The following is a 21,475-nucleotide window of genomic DNA, read 5'->3' as shown; positions in this document are numbered from 1 at the left end:
TTCCCAAGCTATTTAAGCGTTGCCTTTGTTGCAAGGGTCTATAGCTTCAGCCTGGCACACCTTTTAACTTACAAAGACCATTTCAGTTGGAAGCCAGTGGTTACTGAGGCCCGAGGGGGGGGGGGACTCCTGTCTGTGTTTCATTGTGGGAAAAGTAGAAGACTATGATCAGACCCTCAATTGTCCAGCTCCTGTTCTCTTCTTTCCTGCCCCCCCTCCCTTTCTGTCTTTTCAGTTGACTCTAAACTAATTTCAATTAAAATGACTTTAATTCTTGCCTTGCTGTGTCGTCCAGTTTGTCTTCCAAAGAGGTTCTTCTTCTTCTTCTATTGGAATTGAACACATGCAAATAAAAGCAGCCTACTGCAGTGCCGTGAATCCATGCCGTAATGTATGCTAGTTAGGAGAGCATTTGCAGGACTGATGATGTGCTCTATTGAATCACAGAAAGGTAAACTTCTCAGACGGTTGCCAGGTGACGGATGGATGTCAAGGAGCAAAGAGTAAAGCTAAAGACTGATTTTATTATCAAAGACCAAAGACTCAAAGGAGTCATTTTTTTTTTCCGCAAAAGTCAAGCTAGGTCATGAAAGGTTTGCTTGGACCAGTTTGCCGCTGGTTCCTATTACTTGGTTATTTTGGCAAATTGACCACAGGGAAGCGATACAGCGCTCACGCAGAGCCGATGCGCCATCTTTGCAAGGTTTATTCATTAATTCATTTCTTATTGGGACAGAGATAACAGGATTAGTGCTCCAAGCACCCAGGAGTCAGCAGGGAAGGGAGCCTTTAACCCTCTTCAGTCTTGCAAACAATAGCTGCATTTGTGCCAGTGTTGTATGACTTTGTGCTTGTGTCCTTGCCAGATGGGACCGGCGCTTCTTTCAGCTAAGAAAAGCAGCACCAAAACACACACAATCCGCATTCCTCGTGCTCTTTTTTTGTGTGTCCCAATTCTCCCGCTTCATTTCAAATGTAAAATATATGACACATGTATGTGCATAGTGACTAAAAAGTAGGGATCGACCGATATGTTTTTTTTTTTTCGGGCTGATACCGATTTTTCCCCATCACCCCTAGCCGATGGCCGATATTTGTTTACATGAAAAAAGGCTAATTAAAAGTTGAAAACGTACCCTTGTGATTCACCACTCGCGACTGCATGTGTTGCAGTGTCTTCCGGCAACACAAAGCTGCCCGGCGGATGCCTGTCTGTAAATCATACGGCGGAAAAATACATCGGCGAACCCACGCGCGTATCTGCCGATACCGATTCAATTAAAGAATGCAAATATCGGCCCGGTGTATCGGTCGATCCTTACTAAAAATGCCAGAAATCCATCCAGGAACTAAGTAGCGCTAGGGACACACGTACCCGCCACTGCGTCCTTGTCGTCACTACCCAATGACGGTCGAAAGCGCTAGCCGTCCAACTAAAAGTCCATACATTCAGCGCGAGTCTTAAAAGTGCGAGGGAGTGAGGAGACATCCTGGACTCACACAGAATATTGTGTTCTATGGTTTTATAACCAATTAGCAGTAGAACATGGGTAGGTTTCAGGAAAGTATCGGTTCCCAACTAAAAAACAGTTTGGGTTTTTTTTGGGTGGAAATATACATTTCAAGCATAATTTAGAAACATCTAAGCAACTTTATAATTCTCATTTGGATGTGACTTTTTTTCTCTAAATATTTTGACTTTGTTCATGGAAAATGGACGCCACTGCGTCCTTGTCGTCACTACCCAATGCTAGCCATCCAGCTAAAAGTCCAGACATTTAGTGATAGTCTTAAAAGTGCGAGGGAGTGAGGAGACATCCTGGAGACACACAGAATATTGTGTTCTATGGATTTATAACCAATTAGCAGTAGAACAAAGGTAGGTTTCAGGAAAGTATCGGTTCCCAACTAAAAAACAGTTTGGGTTTTTTTGGGTGGAAATATACATTTCAAGCATAACTTAGAAAAATAGAGAAACCACTTCATAATTCTCATTAGGATGTGACTTTTGCGTCCTTGTCGTCACTACCCAATGACGGTCAAGAGCGCTAGCCGTCCAACTAAAAGTCCAGACATTCAGCGCGAGTCTTAAAAGTGCGAGGGAGTGAGGAGACATCCTGGAGACACACAGAATATTGTGTTCTATGGTTTTATAACCAATTAGCAGTAGAACAAAGGTATGTTTCAGGAAATTATCGGTTCCCAACTAAAAAACAGTTTGGGTTTTTTTTTTGGGTGGAAATATACATTTCAAGCAGAACTTAGAAACATCTAAACAACTTTATCATTCTCATTTAATATTTTGACTTTGTTCATGGAAAATGGACGCCACTGCGTCCTTGTCGTCACTACCAAATGCTAGCCATCCAGCTAAAAGTCCAGACATTTAGTGATAGTCTTAAAAGTGCGAGGGAGTGAGGAGACATCCTGGAGACACACAGAATATTGTGTTCTATGGATTTATAACCAATTAGCAGTAGAACATAGGTAGGTTTCAGGAAAGTATCGGTTCCCAACTAAAAAACAGTTTGGGGTTTTTTTGGGGTGAAAATATACATTTCAAGCATAACTTAGAAAAATAGAGAAACCACTTCATAATTCTCATTAGGATGTGACTTTTGCGTCCTTGTCGTCACTACCCAATGACGGTCAAGAGCGCTAGCCGTCCAACTAAAAGTCCAGACATTCAGCGCGAGTCTTAAAAGTGCGAGGGAGTGAGGAGACATCCTGGAGACACACAGAATATTGTGTTCTATGGTTTTATAACCAATTAGCAGTAGAACAAAGGTATGTTTCAGGAAATTATCGGTTCCCAACTAAAAAACAGTTTGGGTTTTTTTTTTTGGGTGGAAATATACATTTCAAGCAGAACTTAGAAACATCTAAACAACTTTATCATTCTCATTTAATATTTTGACTTTGTTCATGGAAAATGGACGCCACTGCGTCCTTGTCGTCACTACCCAATGCTAGCCATCCAGCTAAAAGTCCAGACATTTAGTGATAGTCTTAAAAGTGCGAGGGAGTGAGGAGACATCCTGAAGACACACAGAATATTGTGTTCTATGGATTTATAACCAATTAGCAGTAGAACAAAGGTAGGTTTCAGGAAAGTATCGGTTCCCAACTAAAAAACAGTTTGGGTTTTTTTTGGGTGGAAATATACATTTCAAGCATAACTTAGAAAAATAGAGAAACCACTTCATAATTCTCATTAGGATGTGACTTTTGCGTCCTTGTCGTCACTACCCAATGACGGTCAAGAGCGCTAGCCGTCCAACTAAAAGTCCAGACATTCAGCGCGAGTCTTAAAAGTGTGAGGGAATGAGGAGACATCCTGGAGACACACAGAATATTGTGTTCTATGGTTTTATAACCAATTAGCAGTAGAACAAAGGTATGTTTCAGGAAATTATCGGTTCCCAACTAAAAAACAGTTTGGGTTTTTTTTTTGGGTGGAAATATACATTTCAAGCAGAACTTAGAAACATCTAAACAACTTTATCATTCTCATTTAATATTTTGACTTTGTTCATGGAAAATGGACGCCACTGCGTCCTTGTCGTCACTACCCAATGCTAGCCATCCAGCTAAAAGTCCAGACATTTAGTGATAGTCTTAAAAGTGCGAGGGAGTGAGGAGACATCCTGGAGACACACAGAATATTGTGTTCTATGGATTTATAACCAATTAGCAGTAGAACAAAGGTAGGTTTCAGGAAAGTATCGGTTCCCAACTAAAAAACAGTTTGGGTTTTTTTTGGGTGGAAATATACATTTCAAGCATAACTTAGAAAAATAGAGAAACCACTTCATAATTCTCATTAGGATGTGACTTTTGCGTCCTTGTCGTCACTACCCAATGACGGTCAAGAGCGCTAGCCGTCCAACTAAAAGTCCAGACATTCAGTGCGAGGGAGTGAGGAGACATCCCGGAGACACACAGAATATTGTGTTCTATGGATTTATAAACCAATTAGCAGTAGAACATAGGTAGGTTTCAGGAAAGTATCGGTTCCCAACTAAAAACAGTTTGTTTTTTTTGGGTGTAAAAAAAAAAAGCCCCGTCTTCCACCCTTCTTGTCTTTTACCATACTAAGTTCTTCTCCTTCTTAGCGCTGCAATGTTTCCTCACAGCCTCTCGCTCCGCTTCCCCTTCCTCAGTGTTCCTGAGAACAAGCATGCGTCCAAGGAATGCAAACACATAGACATTCCTACACATGCACACACACATACCCCTGCGCCCTGCCAGCTTTGCGGGTCATTGTGTTTGGCACGTGGCCACTATCTTCCTTAGTTACACACAAACGCGCCACACAAATCACACACTCGCCCCCTGCCTGACTCCTGCCTTGGCAGACATCTCCTGCTGAGTAAGGCGGCCAGCGCTCTCCCTCTCGCTCTCCTACAGTCTTTTTGTGCTTCTAGTTTTACACACAGCCTTCTCGTCATCTCTTTTCTTTGTCTACACGGGTGCTCTCGTTTCACCCTTACACTGCCCCCCCCCCCGGTCCAATGTATTCAATTTGAACGGGACCCGCCGAGACGCTCCTTTTCTCAGCCCGGGTCCCGCAATGCCAGCGACTGTCACATCAAATCCCTGAAAAGGTTTGTCCTTGTCAGCCTATTGCTAAGATACGCTGCGTTCATTTCAGCCTGCTGTGAAGATTTTAGCTGATGCTATTAGTCAGAGTGCTTTCTACGCCGCGGGAACTTTTTCTCATTTAACGGGATTTTTGGAAAAAACAAGACATGTTTCATGAACGGTCGAATTGCTGCAGTGATGCGGACTCGTGAGCCGAATGGTAACGCTCTCGATTTACCTTCATACCCTCACCAATGGTCATGAGCTTTTGGGTAGTGCCGGAAAAGACACGATCGCTGGTACCAACACCCAAAACCAGTTTTCTGTGTAGGGCGGCTGGGCTCTCCTTTAGCGATAAGGTTAGAAGCACTGTCACCAAAGCTAAACTCTACCAAGAGGAGCCAAATGAGGTGGCTCAGGCATCTGACCAGAATGCTTCCGGGACACCTCTATGGGGAGGCGTTCAGGGCACATCTGACCGGTTGGAGAGACTGTTTCTCAACTGGCAGGGAAGAGTTGGACGAAGTGGTCGGGGAGAGGAAAATCTGGGCTTCCCTGTTTAGGGTCCTGCTCCCACGACCCAACCTCGGATAAGCGGTAGACCATGAACAGATGGACTTGTTTCCGTGTAAAATGGTTTCCCTGTTGCCCAAACCTTCCTTGGAGAAGTACCTAATGGTCATGGTTTTGTAACTATTCTCGATTCTGATGCTAATCTGAACGTGGAGGATTTCAGTTCCAATTCCACATTTTGATCTCGGATTGTCACTATTCTCGATTCCGATGCTATGAAGCTACGAGTACCGGATGGACGACTCTTTTGAGCATATTTGTCAACAAAGATTTATTGACTGAATCCTTGACAGACTAGCCAACAAACTCAATCTGAACGTGGAGGATTTCAGTTCCAATTCCACATTTTGATCCCGGATTGTCACTATTCTCGATTCCGATGCTATGAAGCTATGAGAACTGGATGGACGACTCTTTTGAGCATATTTGTCAATAAAGATTTATTGACTGAATCATTGACAGACTAGCCAATAAACTTGGGGATCTGAATGTCTATGTGAATTCTAAGACAGCAACCAAAAACCGCACAAAACAAAACAAAAAACCGATAACAACGATGATGCTGAAATGGCAACACAAACTACAAATTTAGTTCCTGGAACGGGGCTCCCGTCTTTACGTATGCCCCAGCTGTCTCCAACGTCTCAATGAGTCAGAATTTGAGGTGTGGCATCGGGGGGAATTGTACAACTCCACTTGAGTCTGAAGCTACAGATGCAGTCCTACCAAGCCGTGTCCTGTTCAGCCGGGTTTACCCAATCCCCCTTCATCCTGACTCATACATAACTTATTGATGTTGGGCTCCTACTGTGTTTGCTTTACAGGAGGTATAGTTGCTTCTCCTTGTTTGCACGTGCTCCCAACGTCTAACCCGTAGTCCAAAACCCTGTATACTCTGGGTTGAGTCAAGACTCCAACCTGAGGTTCAGGTGTGATAATTTGTTCCGTGAGCGGCAGCATTCCTGTTAAATGAGACCTTGCGCGGTTCCCGGTGCAGGTGTTGAAGTGAACCGGATATTGCACACTTGAGTCACAGGTTCTTTGTTTTATCAGTACTCTAAGCCCATAAGTGTTTTCTGCCCAGCGGTACTACTACATTTAGATAAACAAATACTCATCCGATTCCCACCACAGCGTCCTGAGCGAGTCTCTTTCAAGTTACTTTGTTTTTTGTCAGCAGGATGAAAGGAGGAGCATGTTGTCGTGTTTTTTTTTTTTGTTTTTGTTTTTCTCCCAAGGATGGAATAAACATAGCCTGTTTTTAAGTGTCGAGCTAAAAGCTGACTTTTCTTTACACCTGTGAAGAGCGGGGGGGGGATTGCGTGTGCTCATAAATATGTGTTTTCTTGTCTTGCCAAGGACAAGCAGGCCCGGGCCGTGCCAAGTGGTGCCAAGCCAGCTGGCTGTCACTCACACTTTTGTTTTGCGTTGCGCTCGCTATTCAGTCCCCTACAACACGCATTGTTGTGAAGAGGCTTTCTTTCGCTTGATGCAGAGAGATACTCCAAATGTGGGGCTCAAACATAGACTTGGAAGTTAATTATCAAGCGTAGTACGCCTGTCGTGATGGTTTTGATGGATGATTGATGGCGAATGGAGAGACAACTTTGAAATGCCGCAAATTCCATCCGATAAGCTTTGTGTCGGGCGGCACGGCGGTTGTTAAGTTGAGTGGTTGAGCGCGTAGACCTCACAGCTAGGAGACCAGGATTCAATTCCACCCTCGACCATCTCTGTGTGGAGTTTGCATGTTCTCCCCGTGCATGTGTGGGTTTTCTCCGGGTACTCCGGTTTCCTCCCACATTCCAAAAACATGCTAGGCTAATTAGCGACTCCAAATTGTCCATAGGTATGAATGTGAGTGTGAATGGTTGTTTGTCTATATGTGCCCTGTGATTGGCTGGCCACCAGTCCAGGGTGTACCCGATACATGTTTGTATCAGGTGCACCTTTTGGGTGTTAAGTTGCTATGTGATGAATTTAGTGCTGTTGCTAGTGACGACATGATAACTGTCACTGTACACTGGTATATTTGCACATTTACACATTTGGCACCTAGACCTCACAGCTAGGAGACCAGGGTTCAATTCCACTCTCGGACCATCTCTGTGTGGAGATTGCATGTTCTCCCCGTGCATGCGTGGGTTTTCTCCGGGTACTTCGGTTTCCTCCCACATTCCAAAAACATGCTAGGTTAATTAGCGACTCCAAATTGTCCATAGGTATGAATGTGAGTGTGAATGGTTGTTTGTCTATATGTGCCCTGTGATTGGCTGGCCACCAGGCCAGGGTGTACCTCGCCTCTCGCCTGAAGACAGCTGGGATAGGCTCCAGCATACCTGCAACCCTCGTGAGGATAAGCGACATAGAAAATTGATGGGTGGAATAAGTCACAATTTAGTACAGGGATGGGCAAACAACAGCCCGGGGGCCACATCCGGCCCGCCAAGTGTTTGAATACGGCCCACCCGTTCTTTAAAGTATTGAATTTAAACTTAACATACAACCTGGCAGGGCTGCACGGCGGTCAAGTGGTTAGCGCGCAGACTTCACAGCTAGGAGACCCGAGTTAAATTCCACCCTCTGCAATCTCTGGAGTTTGAATGTTCTCCCCGGAACGCTGGTGCAGAACTCCAGCTCGGATGATGCCGCAGTATACATGTTATGCGCTAACAATAGATCTGCGCGATCGATCGATAGCGCTGCGCCCGAGATGGATCCATCGTTAGCGCACAAATCAATCGATGGTATATTACTGCCCCCGGGATGAATGTGTGTAGTTTGTTTAGATGCCAACAGATGCTAACAGATTAAACATTGTGTATGATGTGACCTTGTATCTCCATTTTTTAAATAAAATTGATAATCTAATAAATAAAAACAAACCCGAACCCGAAAGAAAGTATTCTATTATTATTAGCTTTCGAAGGCAATATATATTTTAATAATAAAACGACAACTACAAGTTAACAAATATCTATTTCACAAACCAACACGAACTCATGTATTTGAGATGCTATGATTATTACTATTATTTCAACGTTCTTTTTGTTGTCAAATCAAAGCTTCGTCCGCCGTCAGCGCAGTGTCAAAGCATCGTATCCAGCGCAAGGCAGTTATATCCATCGTGAGCGCAGAAATCGATCGACGGTGGATCCGTCTCGGGCGCAGCGCTATCAATCGATCGCGCAGATCCATCGTTAGCGCGTAATATACACATGCAACAGGGACCTGCTTTACATGCTTTGCATTATCTGGGTTTGTCACAGCGTTCCTTAAAGGAGGGAATCTTACCCATCATCCACAATCCTCATCATATGAGACTTGGACACATGTCTTTGTCTTTTGTGTGTTTTCTAAAGCTATAAAAAGACAATATTTTGGTCTATTATTAGCGTCAAACAACTGTTGTCAGTTCACAGTGATCTCAATTGATAAGTACAATAACCCCTTGTTTATCACGATTAACCACGACCGTGAATGGGATTCCTTATTTATAAAAAAACAGAATCGTACTCTTCACACCAAATCTGGGTCACATACTAGCAGTGTGAACGTAGCTCTAATATCAGCTGTAAAATATGACATATCACTTCTTTAAATGCGCATTGCCGTGGTGTAGTGGTTAGCCTTCTGGACTTTGGAGCGGACGCCTCTGGTTCGAATCTCCACTAGTAAGTACCATTGGTATTTTGTCAGGAAGTGCATCCAGAATATAATATAATGGCTCAAGCCAATAATCAGTAAGCGGTTCAAGCTGAAGAAAACTTATTTTAATGCGTCTTCTGAATGCCTTACATTTGTATTTTTCTTTATTCAGTGTGAAAATACTGGTTAGGAAATGCATATTTTTGGAGTATTCATAAGGTTCAACCACATGTTGCAACCGTGAGTCGGTCAAACTTGAGTGTACGTCTTTGGTGACGATCTACAGAGGGGTTAGACTTTTGGTGAGGTTCATTTGCAGAAGGAGTTGCTACCTACCCTGGTCTGTGCACACCAACATGGCGGTGTGATTTATGGGAGGGGGAGGGGGGGGGACAGAGTTGTGTCTACACAGCTGTGACAAAAGGTCCGTTGTTAGCATAACGAATTGTCATGGCTTGATAAACCCAGTTACTTTACACCAGGGGTCTCAAACATGTGGCCCGCAGGACACTAGTTTGAGGCCCCTGGCCTTGATATGAAAGTTTAATGTTTGATATAGATGCTGTATGGTATCATGTACCCAGAAAAAATTATTACGTTTGATTAATTATTAGAGCCCTGTAGACATGACAAAACACGACTATAGTCACATTTATACTCTTTTTATTTACAACATATTGCGCAACTTGTGTCTTGAGACACATGCTAACTGGAGAGCTGGCGACCTAAAAGGTAGCCTTCAAGTTATTTCCTTTAAACATAAATAGCCAAAAACTTACCACTTCCACACGGATAGGGAGGATAACTATTAACAGTTATTTAACCTTTAACATGAACATTAATCAAACGTAATCATTTTTTTCTGGGTACATGATACCATACAGCATCCATATCAAACTTACTAACATTAAACTTTCATATCAAGGCGGGGGGCCTCAAACTAGTGTCCTGCGGGCCACATTTGGCCCGCGGGCCGTATGTTTGAGACGCCTGCTCTAAACAGACTACCTGGCTTTGGGTCATTTTGAAGCACTCGAATGAACCCCCTGACTGACTGATCCAGTTCAACACTGCTGCCTTACTTTACCAGAGCCGCCGCGTCCGAGGCACTGGGGACCTATTACGGCTTTATGTAACATCCTAGCGACACAAACGTGGAAGAGACAGACACACACACACACACACACGGATCATTCCGAGCCCACTTCTCTGTGAATAAGGGGGTTTTCTACAGCTGGGTAACAAAGCATGACCCAATAATCCTAAACCGCGACTCACCCCCCCCCTTATAGCCCTTCCTCCCACTCTCTGAGAGGACTTTATTATAAAGTCTAGCAAGGACGCTTCTGGTCATACATGTGGTGTGTGTGTTTTTTTTAGGGGTGGGAGCGGTCATGCGTTAGCACGCTTGGCTCTTATTCTAATTAAGCGTAGATGATGATGACCACATGGCTGGATGCGTTGTTGGTATTAGCGTTGCAAGACGCTGACAGACAACGGACTTTGCTTGCGATGCGTGGATGTATGTTTATGTGTGTGAGGGGCGTACAGAGTTGAAAGTCCTTCACCATCCCGTACCGTTGAAATACGCCTCCGATTGGTCAGTGTTTTCCGAGAGAAACGGTGGGGGGGAGATAGCAAAAAGGTAGTAATATTAAAACGCAGGAAGTACACTGAACACACAGAAGTGCATCAACATAATGTCAAGTGTGAACACGCTAAACAAAAAGGAAGTCAACCAGGGTTTCCCATTTCTAATCGCCTATTTCTGATGACCCGCCACAATTAACTCATTCGCTACCAAACAGCTCACTCCCAAAGACATATTTGTATGTTGCTGATTTTTTTTGTGCTAGCGGCAAAAAGAGTTGTTGATGCAACTCCACAATAGAAGAGATCATGTGCAGCTTTGCCATAGAAATAAAATACAGTCTTGTATTGTTGACGAGATTATGCATTGAGGGGAAACTTGAATGCATTCGCATTATTTTCACGTAAAACTACTCTTTTTGTTGTTGTTTATATTGTGGCTAAATATATACGGCTACACGACCAGTCCAGATGTGCCTCGCCTCTCGCCCGAAGTCGGAGGGGGTACATGCCCCCACAACCCTAATGAGGATAAGCAGCATAGAAAACGGATGGATGGATATATGGATACATTCATTCATTCATTCATTCATTTTCTACCGCTTTTTCCTCATGAGGGGGTGCTGGAGCCTATCCCAGCTGTCTTCGGACGTGAGGCGGGGTACACCCTGGACTGGTCGCCAGGGCACATATAGACAAACAACCATTCACACTCACATTCATACCTATGGACAATTTGGAGTCGCTAATTAACCTAGCATGTTTATGGAATGTGGGAGTACCCGGAGAAAACCCACGCATGCACGGGGAGAACGTGCAAACTCCACACAGAAATGGCCAAAGGTGGAATTGAACCCTGGTCATCCTAGCTGTGAGGTCTGCGCGCTAACCACTAGACCGCCGTGCCGCCGTTAGTAAATAATTTTCACGTAAAATGACACTTTTTTGTTGTTGTTTATATTGTGACATACATTTTAGCTAAATATATATATGGCTACACGACCAGTCCAGATATGTCTCGCTTCTCGCCTGAAGTCGGAGGGGGGGTGGGCGAGGACATGCCCCCACAACCCTAATGAGGATAAGCAGTATAGAAAACGGATGGATGGATATATGGATACATTTATGTCAAAAAATAATTTTTCCGACCTTTATTTATTGAGAACTGATATTTTGCTGAAACTTACCCATGTTCTACTGCTGATTACTCAAGAACCGACAAAGGTACAAACAAACTTTTTATCTGATGCCTTTCTTTTGGTATATACCATGTCTATATAGCCCAAAAACACAACATAAAAATCAGCCAAAAATCATCATAATAAATGACCGGTACCGATAGGGATGGCAGTGAATGGGTTAAACATGGCGCTATCTGCTCACCCTCTAATAAACACATTATTATAACAAAGGCTGACTATGTAGCCTCACTCGTCAATTTGCAACCAATAGCCAACAGCTAGCTTGCCAACGCAATACAAACAGCAGTCTTACTTACGGTAACAACAACAATTCCATGTGGGTGGCGACGACTGTGTGCAAACAGCAAACATGTTCCCGCAAGGCATGCCGGGTCCTCCAGGTGCAACTCACCTGTACATTATCATTCAAATCACGCAAAAATCGGTTCATTCCGTTCGCATGCCGCTTAACCCTGTGTAGGGGTGAGGCGGGGCGCACACCAATGGCAGGGCAAACAACCATTCAAACTCACATTCATACCCACGGACAACATGTCACACTGCGTAGCACAGGCTAAATTCAGTTAATTAACCCAAGTAGCGCACCGAGACCATTCCGTTGCGGAGTTCTAGCCAGTAAAAAAAAAAATGCCACAGCAACTGGTTCCCACAGGCCGCAAACTGACGAGCAAGCCAAATCTTATCTGGGTGTCACACAACTATTTAACTGGTCTCGTGTTTTGTTGACAGAGAGACAAAACCATGTGTCTACCTGTTGCGACTGACCTTGGGGGTGGGGGGGGATGGGGTGGATGACAAAACTGTGTGTGTGGAGAGAAGCAGGTGAGACCGGAGGTGTTTGCTTTTGGGTACATACTGTTTTTGTTCGTTAAAATGTCAACTGCAGTCTCCGCACAAAAACAAAAAGATATCTCCATAACAGTTATGGCGCCATATGTTTTGCGTTACCGCGCCACATGCCTCGCAGCTTAAATGTGCACGGTTGTGTTTACGGCGGGGCGGAAGTGTCCCTCCTCACTAGTTAAAGCCCCCCCCCCCCCTTGCCAAACATTCCTTGCATATGGTGCCCCCCCCCCCCCCATTACAAGCAATCATCAGCCGGCGAGAATGATCCCGACATTACCGGTTTAATGAAGACGCCGCTGTCAGATCACATCTCGTGAGCTCGCGCGAGCCGTCAAGCTCGACGGGCAGTAAACGACGCTAAAAGTCTCGCTTTCACATCCACGGTGCTCATGTTTTTTTTTTTTTTGGATTGTAATGGCGCAGAATCGGTGGCAACATTCGGAAAGACGATAAAATCTGAAGCTATCGCCTGGAAACGTTCCGTGTTTTTACGCATTAGTCACATGCGTCAATTGTTTGAATAAATTAGTTGAGAGTGGGATAATCGTACGTGAAAACAAAATCGAGATTAATCGCGGTTTTAGCTTTGGCTAAAATCGCCTACCCCTTTAAAAACAAGCAGGTTTTGGTGTTTTGATCGGCGACATATCAGAAAAAAGACATAAACGTTGAGCCAAAGTCAAAGCTGATGTGTGTGTATATACTGTTTTTATGGATGACTGACAAAATTAACAATATTCACATGGAAGAGGCTGGAATCTTGAAGATATTGACATTTTTAAATAAAAAAAAAACAAGCAATTAACAGCATACCAAAATAGTTAATCATTAGTTTAGTCTTATCATTGGGTTATTGCAGCTCTAGTTACGATGTTGGCCTCATGGATGACTGACAAAATTAACAATATTCACATCTAAGAGGCTGGAATCTTGAAGATATTGACATTTTTAAATAAAAAAAAAAACAAGCGATTAACAGCATACCAAAATAGTTAATCATTAGTTCAGTCTAATCATTGGGTTATTGCAGCTCTAGTTAGGATGTTGGCCTCATGGATGACTGACAAAATTAACAATATTCACATCTAAGAGGTTGGAATCTTGACGATATTTACATTTTTAAATAAAAAAAACAAGCGATTAACAGCACACCAAAATAGTTAATCATTAGTTCAGTCTAATCATTGGGTTATTGCAGCTCTAGTTACGATGTTGGCCTCATGGATGACTGACAAAATTAACAATATTCACATGTAAGAGCCTGGAATTTTGACGATATTTACATTTTTAAATAAAAAAAAAACAAGCGATTAACAGAATACCAAAATAGTTAATCATTAGTTCAGTCTAATCATTGGGTTATTGCAACTCTAGTTAGGATGTTGGCCTCATGGATGACTGACAAAATTAACAATATCACATCTAAGAGGCTGGAATCTTGAAGATATTTACATTTTTTAATTAAAAAAAACAAGCGATTAACAGCATACCAAAATAGTTAATCATTAGTTCAGTCTAATCATTGGGTTATTGCAGCTCTAGTTACGATGTTGGCCTCATGGATGACTGACAAAATTTAACAATATTCACATGTAAGAGGTTGGAATCTTGACGATATTTACATTTTTAAATTAAAAAAAAAACAAGCGATTAACAGCATACCAAAATAGTTAATCATTAGTTCAGTCTAATCATTGGGTTATTGCAGCTCTAGTTAGGATGTTGGCCTCGGGAGATCGAGAGTTCGAATCTTGTCTGGGAATCTCTCCTGTGGTTTTGCATATTCTCACCGGTTGTTGGTGGTTTTCCTCAGGGTACTACAACCTACTCCCAACTTTCCGAAAAAAAACCACGTTATTTTCAGCCACTCTTGATTCATATACACTTTATGAATGTGCCGCGGATTGATTCTTCCTCCATGTTTCTGATTGGATGGGATCGTGTCACTGCTTTTGTCTCCCCTAGCGGCCACTAGTTCGAAATGTCGATTTTATTTTTCAATTATTCACCCATCGCTAGTTTACATGTTTTAATCCGATTCTTACCAAAAACTAACAAACTACTGCAATTCAAGTGTTTACACACGTTTCTAAACCTGCTTTCAACTGAATTCATGAAGTAATCCAGATTTTTTTTAAATATGTAAACAGTGAGCATGCATGCGGAGAAAGCCCCTCCCCAAGTGAGGAATCTGGTTTCTAATTGAATAGTGTTGATATTCCGAAAGTCAGATAAGGGTGTTTGACAAGCCCTTTCCATTCATTTAATGCAATAATTGCTTCTCACCATGTAAACCAGGGGTCTCAAACACGCGGCCCGCGGGCCAAATGTGGCCCGCAGGACACTAGTTTGAGGCCCCCGCCTTGATATGAAAGTTTTAATGTTAGTGCTGCCCAAGTTTGATATGGATGCTGTATGGTATCATGTACCCAGAAAAAAAAAATATTACGTTTGATTAATGTTCATGTTAAAGGTTAAATAACTGTTAATAGTTATCCTCCCTATCCGTGTGGAAGTGGTAATTTTTTGGCTATTTAAGTGTAAATGAAATAACTTGAAGGCTACCGTTTAGGTCGCGAGCTCTCTAGTTTGCGAGTTAGCATGTGTCTCAAGACCCTGCAGTTGCGCAATAAGTTGTAAATAAAAAGAGTATAAATGTGACTATAGTCGTGTTTTGTCATGTCTACAGGGCTCTAATAATGCTTTGTTCATTTTATTGTGAAAAAAATAATTTGTCTACCCACCAACTATATGTGGTTTCTTAAGTTTTTATTATTTGCCGTTTTATTGTTATTATTATATTTATTTCTTACTGATTGATTGATTTTCTTTATTCTGGATTTGTTTATTTTTCATCTTATTTTGTGCAGAAAAATAGAAATTAAGATATTTGAGAACAGTGGAATGTTTTATCAGAGCTTTTCTTGTAGAAAATCGGAACCAAAGCACTTTAAACTTAAATAGCCAAAAACTTACCACTTCCACACAGATAGGGAGGATAACTATTAAGAGTTATTAAACCTTTTACATGAACATTAATCAAACGTAATATTTTTTTCTGGGTACATGATACCATACAGCATCCATATCAAACTAACATTAAACTTTCATATCACAGCTTTTATTGTACAAAATCGGAACCAAAGCACTGAAAAAGTTTGTATATTTTTCTGTTTTTAATAAATGTGGTTTTTTTTGTTTTTTTTTTGAAAACCTAATGCGGCCCAGTCTCGCCCAGACCCTAGCTCCAGTGGCCCCCCAGGTAAATTGAGTTTGAGACCCCTGATGTAAACCAGTGGGTGGAAAAAATAGCAACAAAAACACTACAGTGGCGTTTTCATATGCACTTATGAACCAGCTAGGGTTGTGGCTGTGTGAGGGGGGGGGGGGGGGGGGCTACGACGCTAATGGAAGGAGATTTGCGGAATGGCCCTTTGTTTGAAAACATCCTCTCTCTGCAGTGCTGGAAATGCGAGACGCGGTATCGATCATTTCAACCGGGGTGCCTTTTTGTGCGGAAAACCGTCTGGACAAACGTACGCAACGGACGGGGATTTGAACGTTACACGAAACTACTGACAGGTCGAGTCCAGTCCCACAAAAACGCCAACAGAAGGTCTTCACCACGTCGGTGGCGTCCGCGTCTCTTTGTCCGCTCCGACCAACAGAGAAGCGAGTAAACACAACTGCGTGGGGGATTTTTTTTTTTTTTGGATTAACGTCGGATTAATCATCATAAGAGACCCAATAACAGCCTTTGTTCCTCGGATAAATCCATCCCCGACAACCACCGGCTAGTTTTACGAGCTCCATGTCGCTCCGTGCTTTTGTATCGGTGCCTGTCAGCCTCCTTCCCCCGCCTCTCACTGCCTGTCTCCGGGTCGGTAGCTCCAGTCAGCCCCGGTCGTCAGGGAAAAAAAAAAGTAAACAATTCTTAAATGTTTCTGCTGGTTTAAATTACCACCAAGCGTCTGAAGTTTCAGTGCGATTCAAAAGGGAGAAGAAACCCCGGAGAGACAAGTTTAAAGCGTCGCAAAGCCACAATAGAAAAGCTCTTTAATTTTTAAACAGCAGCACTGCTAAAGCTAGCAAAACACGAGCACACTAATAAGGAAAAAATGTCCACTTTAACGCTTAAAAAAGTAAAAAAAAACAAAACACATCCCCCCTCAATGCGTGGAAAACAAACTTCCACGATGAACTTCAATCAAGCGTGTCCACTCGGTAAAAGTATTCCAGCTCAGAAAAAAAGTTCCGTGTTGGTTTTTGGTGAAATATTCCCACTTACCGACTTGTAAAACGTTTTCCACACAGCCGCTCTCCAGTAACTTGATCCCGCGGCGGAAAGGCAGCGCGTCTCCGGTTCCCACAGCTCCGGTTGTTCCCACGGTCGTCGTGGTACCGGCGGAGCTTCCTCCTCCACCGCCACCAGCGGCGGCGGCGGCGGTCGGAGCTCCGGACGCGGCACCCCCCGAGCCGCTCGTCGCCGCAGCCGGACCCTCCTCGCCGGCGACTCGGCACTGAAACGACGAGTACATGCATATCTCCTTTTCGTTGCGGGGGAAAGACCAGTAGACGATGCGGCGCTGGACGGGCTCCGGGATCCGCTCGAAACGCTCCTCGACTCTTTCGAAGGCCCACTTTTCCGCTACTGCCTTCGCCGCGCAGTCAAGCAGGGACTCCGGGGAACGATACCGAGAGTTGGATAACCCGCTTCCGTGGCCGGGGCCAGGGCCGGGGCCCCGGGGAGCAGGGCGCAGGCACGGTCGCTTGCTGGCCGGTGGTAGGGAGAGGAGAGGATGGGGCGGCTGTTCTCTGCGTCCTTCCGCCATGGCGAGCCGATCTACACTGACGAAGCGGACGGCGTGTGGACACTAGTGAGGGGTAGTTCGCGAACGATCCGGATTTTCGAGCCTCCTAACGAAGCGAAGGAACGAGCCGTCGTTTTTATCTTCTCTTTTTTTCTATCAAATCCGTACGTGTTGACCAGAATGTGTGATTCCCTATTAGTCTACAGTTTAGTTCTTTTACCTCCTTGTTTTTCTGTGAAAGCAGTTGGTGATAATTAGTCTGAATGTGTGGCGCCGCATATGAACAGAAGGCAGAGGGAGCCAAAAGAGCCGACCGAGTCAAAAGAACCATCTCCCAATAAAAAAACCCGATATTACCATCACTGGTGGACGCTCAGCTGCCGCCGGAAGCCGACCGACCACACACACACACACACACACACACACACACACACACACACACACACTTCTTATTACACAGCACATTAGATATTTCCCCTTTCAAAATAAAGCAAGTGCCTTCATTTAGGGATTGACCAATTTATTTCAAACATTTTTATGCTCTTGTTTGAAATAATGATTGCAAATTGTAATCAGACCATCAGACAATGAACCCAACTCCCCCCCATGAATAACAAAGTTACTGTTTTGCTAATTCAATTCACACCATTATGTGTCCCATACATATCAATTACCCGAGGTCAGCAAATACACATTCATTTTCAGAGAGTTTCCCAGGGCAGGGGATTTGGAGACTTCAGACTATGAGGCTGAATCACCATTTCAAAGGATTGACATGAATAACCATCTCTTCTGATAGTTTCTGTCAGAAAACATTGATTCTAATGATGGTCAGTGTTTAGAGTATGATACAATAAAGTACAATAAAGACACATGCACGGCCTGCCTTCCATTCTAATAGCAAACCTTGAACGTTTGTGTGCTAAACTAAGAGCACTTTTCTGATTTGATTGGAATTTATTTATTTCCATTGAGCTACTGTGACATCTTTGTACTTGCACTGACTCATGGGCGTTCGACAAAAGCTTGTGTTTCATCGACTCACGGGTACTCAACAAAGACTCAAATTTCACTCACAAGGGCTCGGTGGAGACTCAAGTTTCATTGACTCATTGGTTGACAAAAACTCAAGTTTCACTGACTCACCGGTTGACAAAGACTCAAGTTTCACTGACTCACCGGTTGACAAAGACTCAAGTTTTACTGACTCATCGGTTGACAATGACTCAAGTTTCACTGACTCACCGGTTGACAAAGACTCAAGTTTAACTGACTCGCGGGTTGACAAAGACTCAAGTTTCACTGACTCACCGGTTGACAAAGACTCAAGTTTTACTGACTCATCGGTTGACAATGACTCAAGTTTCATTGACTCGCCGGTTGACAAAGACTCAAGTTTCACTGACTCACCGGTTGACAAAGACTCAAGTTTCACTGACTCGCGGGTTGACAAAGACTCAAGTTTCACTGACTCACCGGTTGACAAAGACTCAAGTTTCACTGACTCACTGGTTGACAAAGACTAAAGTTTCACTGACTCACTGGTTGGCAAAGACTCAAGTTTCACTGACTCACTGATTGACAAAGATTCAAGTTTCACTGACTCACTGATTGACAAAGATTCAAGTTTCACTGACTCACCGGTTGACAATGACTCAAGTTTCATTGACTCGCCGGTTGACAAAGACTCAAGTTTCACTGACTCGCCGGTTGACAAAGACTCAAGTTTCACTGACTCGCGGGTTGACAAAGACTCAAGTTTCACTGACTCACCGGTTGACAAAGACTCAAGTTTCACTGACTCACTGGTTGACAAAGACTCAAGTTTCACTGACTCACCGGTTGACAAAGACTCAAGTTTCACTGACTCACCGGTGGACAAAGACTCAGGTTTTTACTGACTCACCGGTTGACAAAGACTCAAGTTTCACTGACTCACGGGTTGACAAAGACTCGAGTTTTTACTGACTCACGGGTTGACAAAGACTCAAGTTTTTACTGACTCACGGGTTGACAAAGACTCAAGTTTTTACTGACTCACTGGTTGACAAAGACTCAAGTTTTACTGACTCACCGGTTGACAAAGACTCACGCCGACTCACGGGTGCGTTAATCGGGGGTACATGAAAAAATGTCTGCCCTGGGGGGCATGACAGATGACAGAGTAATTACGAACCACTGCCTTAAAGATTCCCTATGATGCTGGAGTGACTTTTTAACGACGTTATTACGGTAATAAGGCTCCCTAGAGCCTGCTTGTGGTTACCAATTGGGAGAAAAATCAATCATTTCCCGTACTTGTTTGCTTCACCTTTGAGAAAAGAGGTCATCAAACGCTTGGTTTGAAGTTTCAGTTTTTTATGACGTCATAAAAGAAAAACCTTTAAACCTCCCAAGCATGATGAGCCCGGTCACGCTTTCTTCTTGACGTCCTGGAGGACTTCATGGAGAACCGTCAAATTACATTAACGTATACCGATGGAGCATGAAAGGACAACTTTGAAGCGTTCAATTTTGGAGGTTCCAACCATAGACAGTAGATTTGTCCAAGACCACCAGAAAAAAGTCGAAATAGTAATTGACACGCCCCTAAAATGGTATATTTTTGACACATACCCCTCCCCATCCCCCAAAAGCTCTTGCTAGCTTGGTGATCAACATTTTGATGCAAATGTAAAATGATCCGTGAACAGATGGGGGAATGGGAGTCATGGAGATGGCAGCTATGGTGCTTTCAAGAAAGTGCGAAATCCAAACACTTGTCAAAAATACCATTCGTGAAAAACAAAGACATCAACAGTGGTGCATGTATGCTGCACACTTTACAAAATGTTTGACTGGAATTAAATTAACGGGACCTTGGATCCACTGTATTTTAATTTTAATTTTAATTTTAATTTTAATTTTAATTTTAATTTTAATTTTAATTTTAATTTTAATTTTAATTTTAATTTTAATTTTAATTTTAATTTTAATTTTAATTTTAATTTTAATTTTACACTTTTAGATTATGCCTAATAGTGTAGAGGCCTTCACAATGCACTCACATAGCACAATCAGAGTTGCGCAACACAAAATACTGCCACTGTTGTACAGACTGTGTGTAAATACCATCCGTGAAACACAAAGACATCAACAGTGGTACATGTATGCTGCACACTTTACAAAATGTTTGAGTGAAAATAAATTCACGGGACCTTGGATCCACTGTACTGTTAGTTTTTATTTTTATTTTTATTTTTATTTTTATTTTTATTTTTATTTTTATTTTTATTTTTATTTTTATTTTTATTTTTATTTTTATTTTTTTATTTTATTTTATTTTATTTTATTTTATTTATTTATGTATTTATTTATTTATTTATTTATTTTTTTAATTATTATTACACTTTTAGATTATGTCTAATAGTGTAGAGGCTTTCACAATGCACACATATGCTCACATAGCACAATCAGAGTTGTGCAACACAAAATACTGCCACTGCTGTACAGACTGTGTGTACTTTCCTCCTAGGCTGTATTTTATTTTTATTTTTATTTTTATTTTTATTTTTATTTTTATTTTTATTTTTATTTTTATTTTTATTTTTATTTTTATTTTTATTTTTATTTTTATTTTTATTTTTAGATTATGCCTAATCGTGTAGGCTTTCACAATGCACACACTCACATAGCACAATCAGAGTTGCGCAACACAAGACTGTACAGACTGTGTGTACTTTCCTCCTGGGCTGTTTGTCCATCTTCCATGACCATACAGAGTCTTTACTTTTACTCTTTTGAATACCAATTGAAAACCTTTTGAATTGTGTGATAAAAGACCCAGAATCCCAGAATCCATGACCACGGAAAAACCTTTCATAACCACGAAGTACATAAAACAAACCTGATGCACACATGTCAACAATCGCTTTGTAAACAAACGGTAAAGAGCGTTTTGTGAAGAGTTGGACATTGCTCGGATGTTTCATCATATCGACTAATAAATCGGTGTCACGGTCGAAATAAAGTCTTGACATTGACACCACCGAAAACATTAGAAGCCGCGTTAAACGCTCAGCTATCGAGATACGATCTAGTTCCGTTTTCCCTTTTATGTGTCACTTTGCCTCTTTTAAAAGAAGCTTTTTTTTTTGGCGTGCAATTATATTGAACAATAGGCCCAAGCCAATGGAGGATGCAATTGGTTACTATGGAAATGATTATGATGGATTTGTGGAT

At 42.5% G+C, this 21,475-nt stretch overlaps 1 protein-coding gene across 1 annotated transcript in view; it reads right to left on the bottom strand.

Annotated features, from left to right (window-relative positions):
* zswim5 (zinc finger, SWIM-type containing 5) overlaps positions 1-17,379 on the bottom strand; it is a 60,844-nt gene extending 43,465 nt beyond the window's left edge. Inside the window, exon 1 of the mRNA XM_058066294.2 lies at positions 16,732-17,379. Coding sequence (XP_057922277.2) covers positions 16,732-17,275 — 544 coding nt within the window. The 5' untranslated portion in view covers positions 17,276-17,379. The remainder of the gene's footprint in view (positions 1-16,731) is intronic.
* Between the last annotated feature and the right edge of the window lie 4,096 nt (positions 17,380-21,475).

The sequence above is a fragment of the Doryrhamphus excisus genome, linkage group LG6, assembly GCF_037039965.1.
Source record: "Doryrhamphus excisus strain RoL-2023G ecotype Guam linkage group LG6, RoL_Dexc_Guam_v1.1, whole genome shotgun sequence".
NCBI lineage: Eukaryota > Metazoa > Chordata > Actinopteri > Syngnathiformes > Syngnathidae > Doryrhamphus > Doryrhamphus excisus.
The sequence above is the reverse complement of the archived record's forward strand: the minus strand, read 5'-3'. Positions and strand labels throughout refer to the sequence as shown.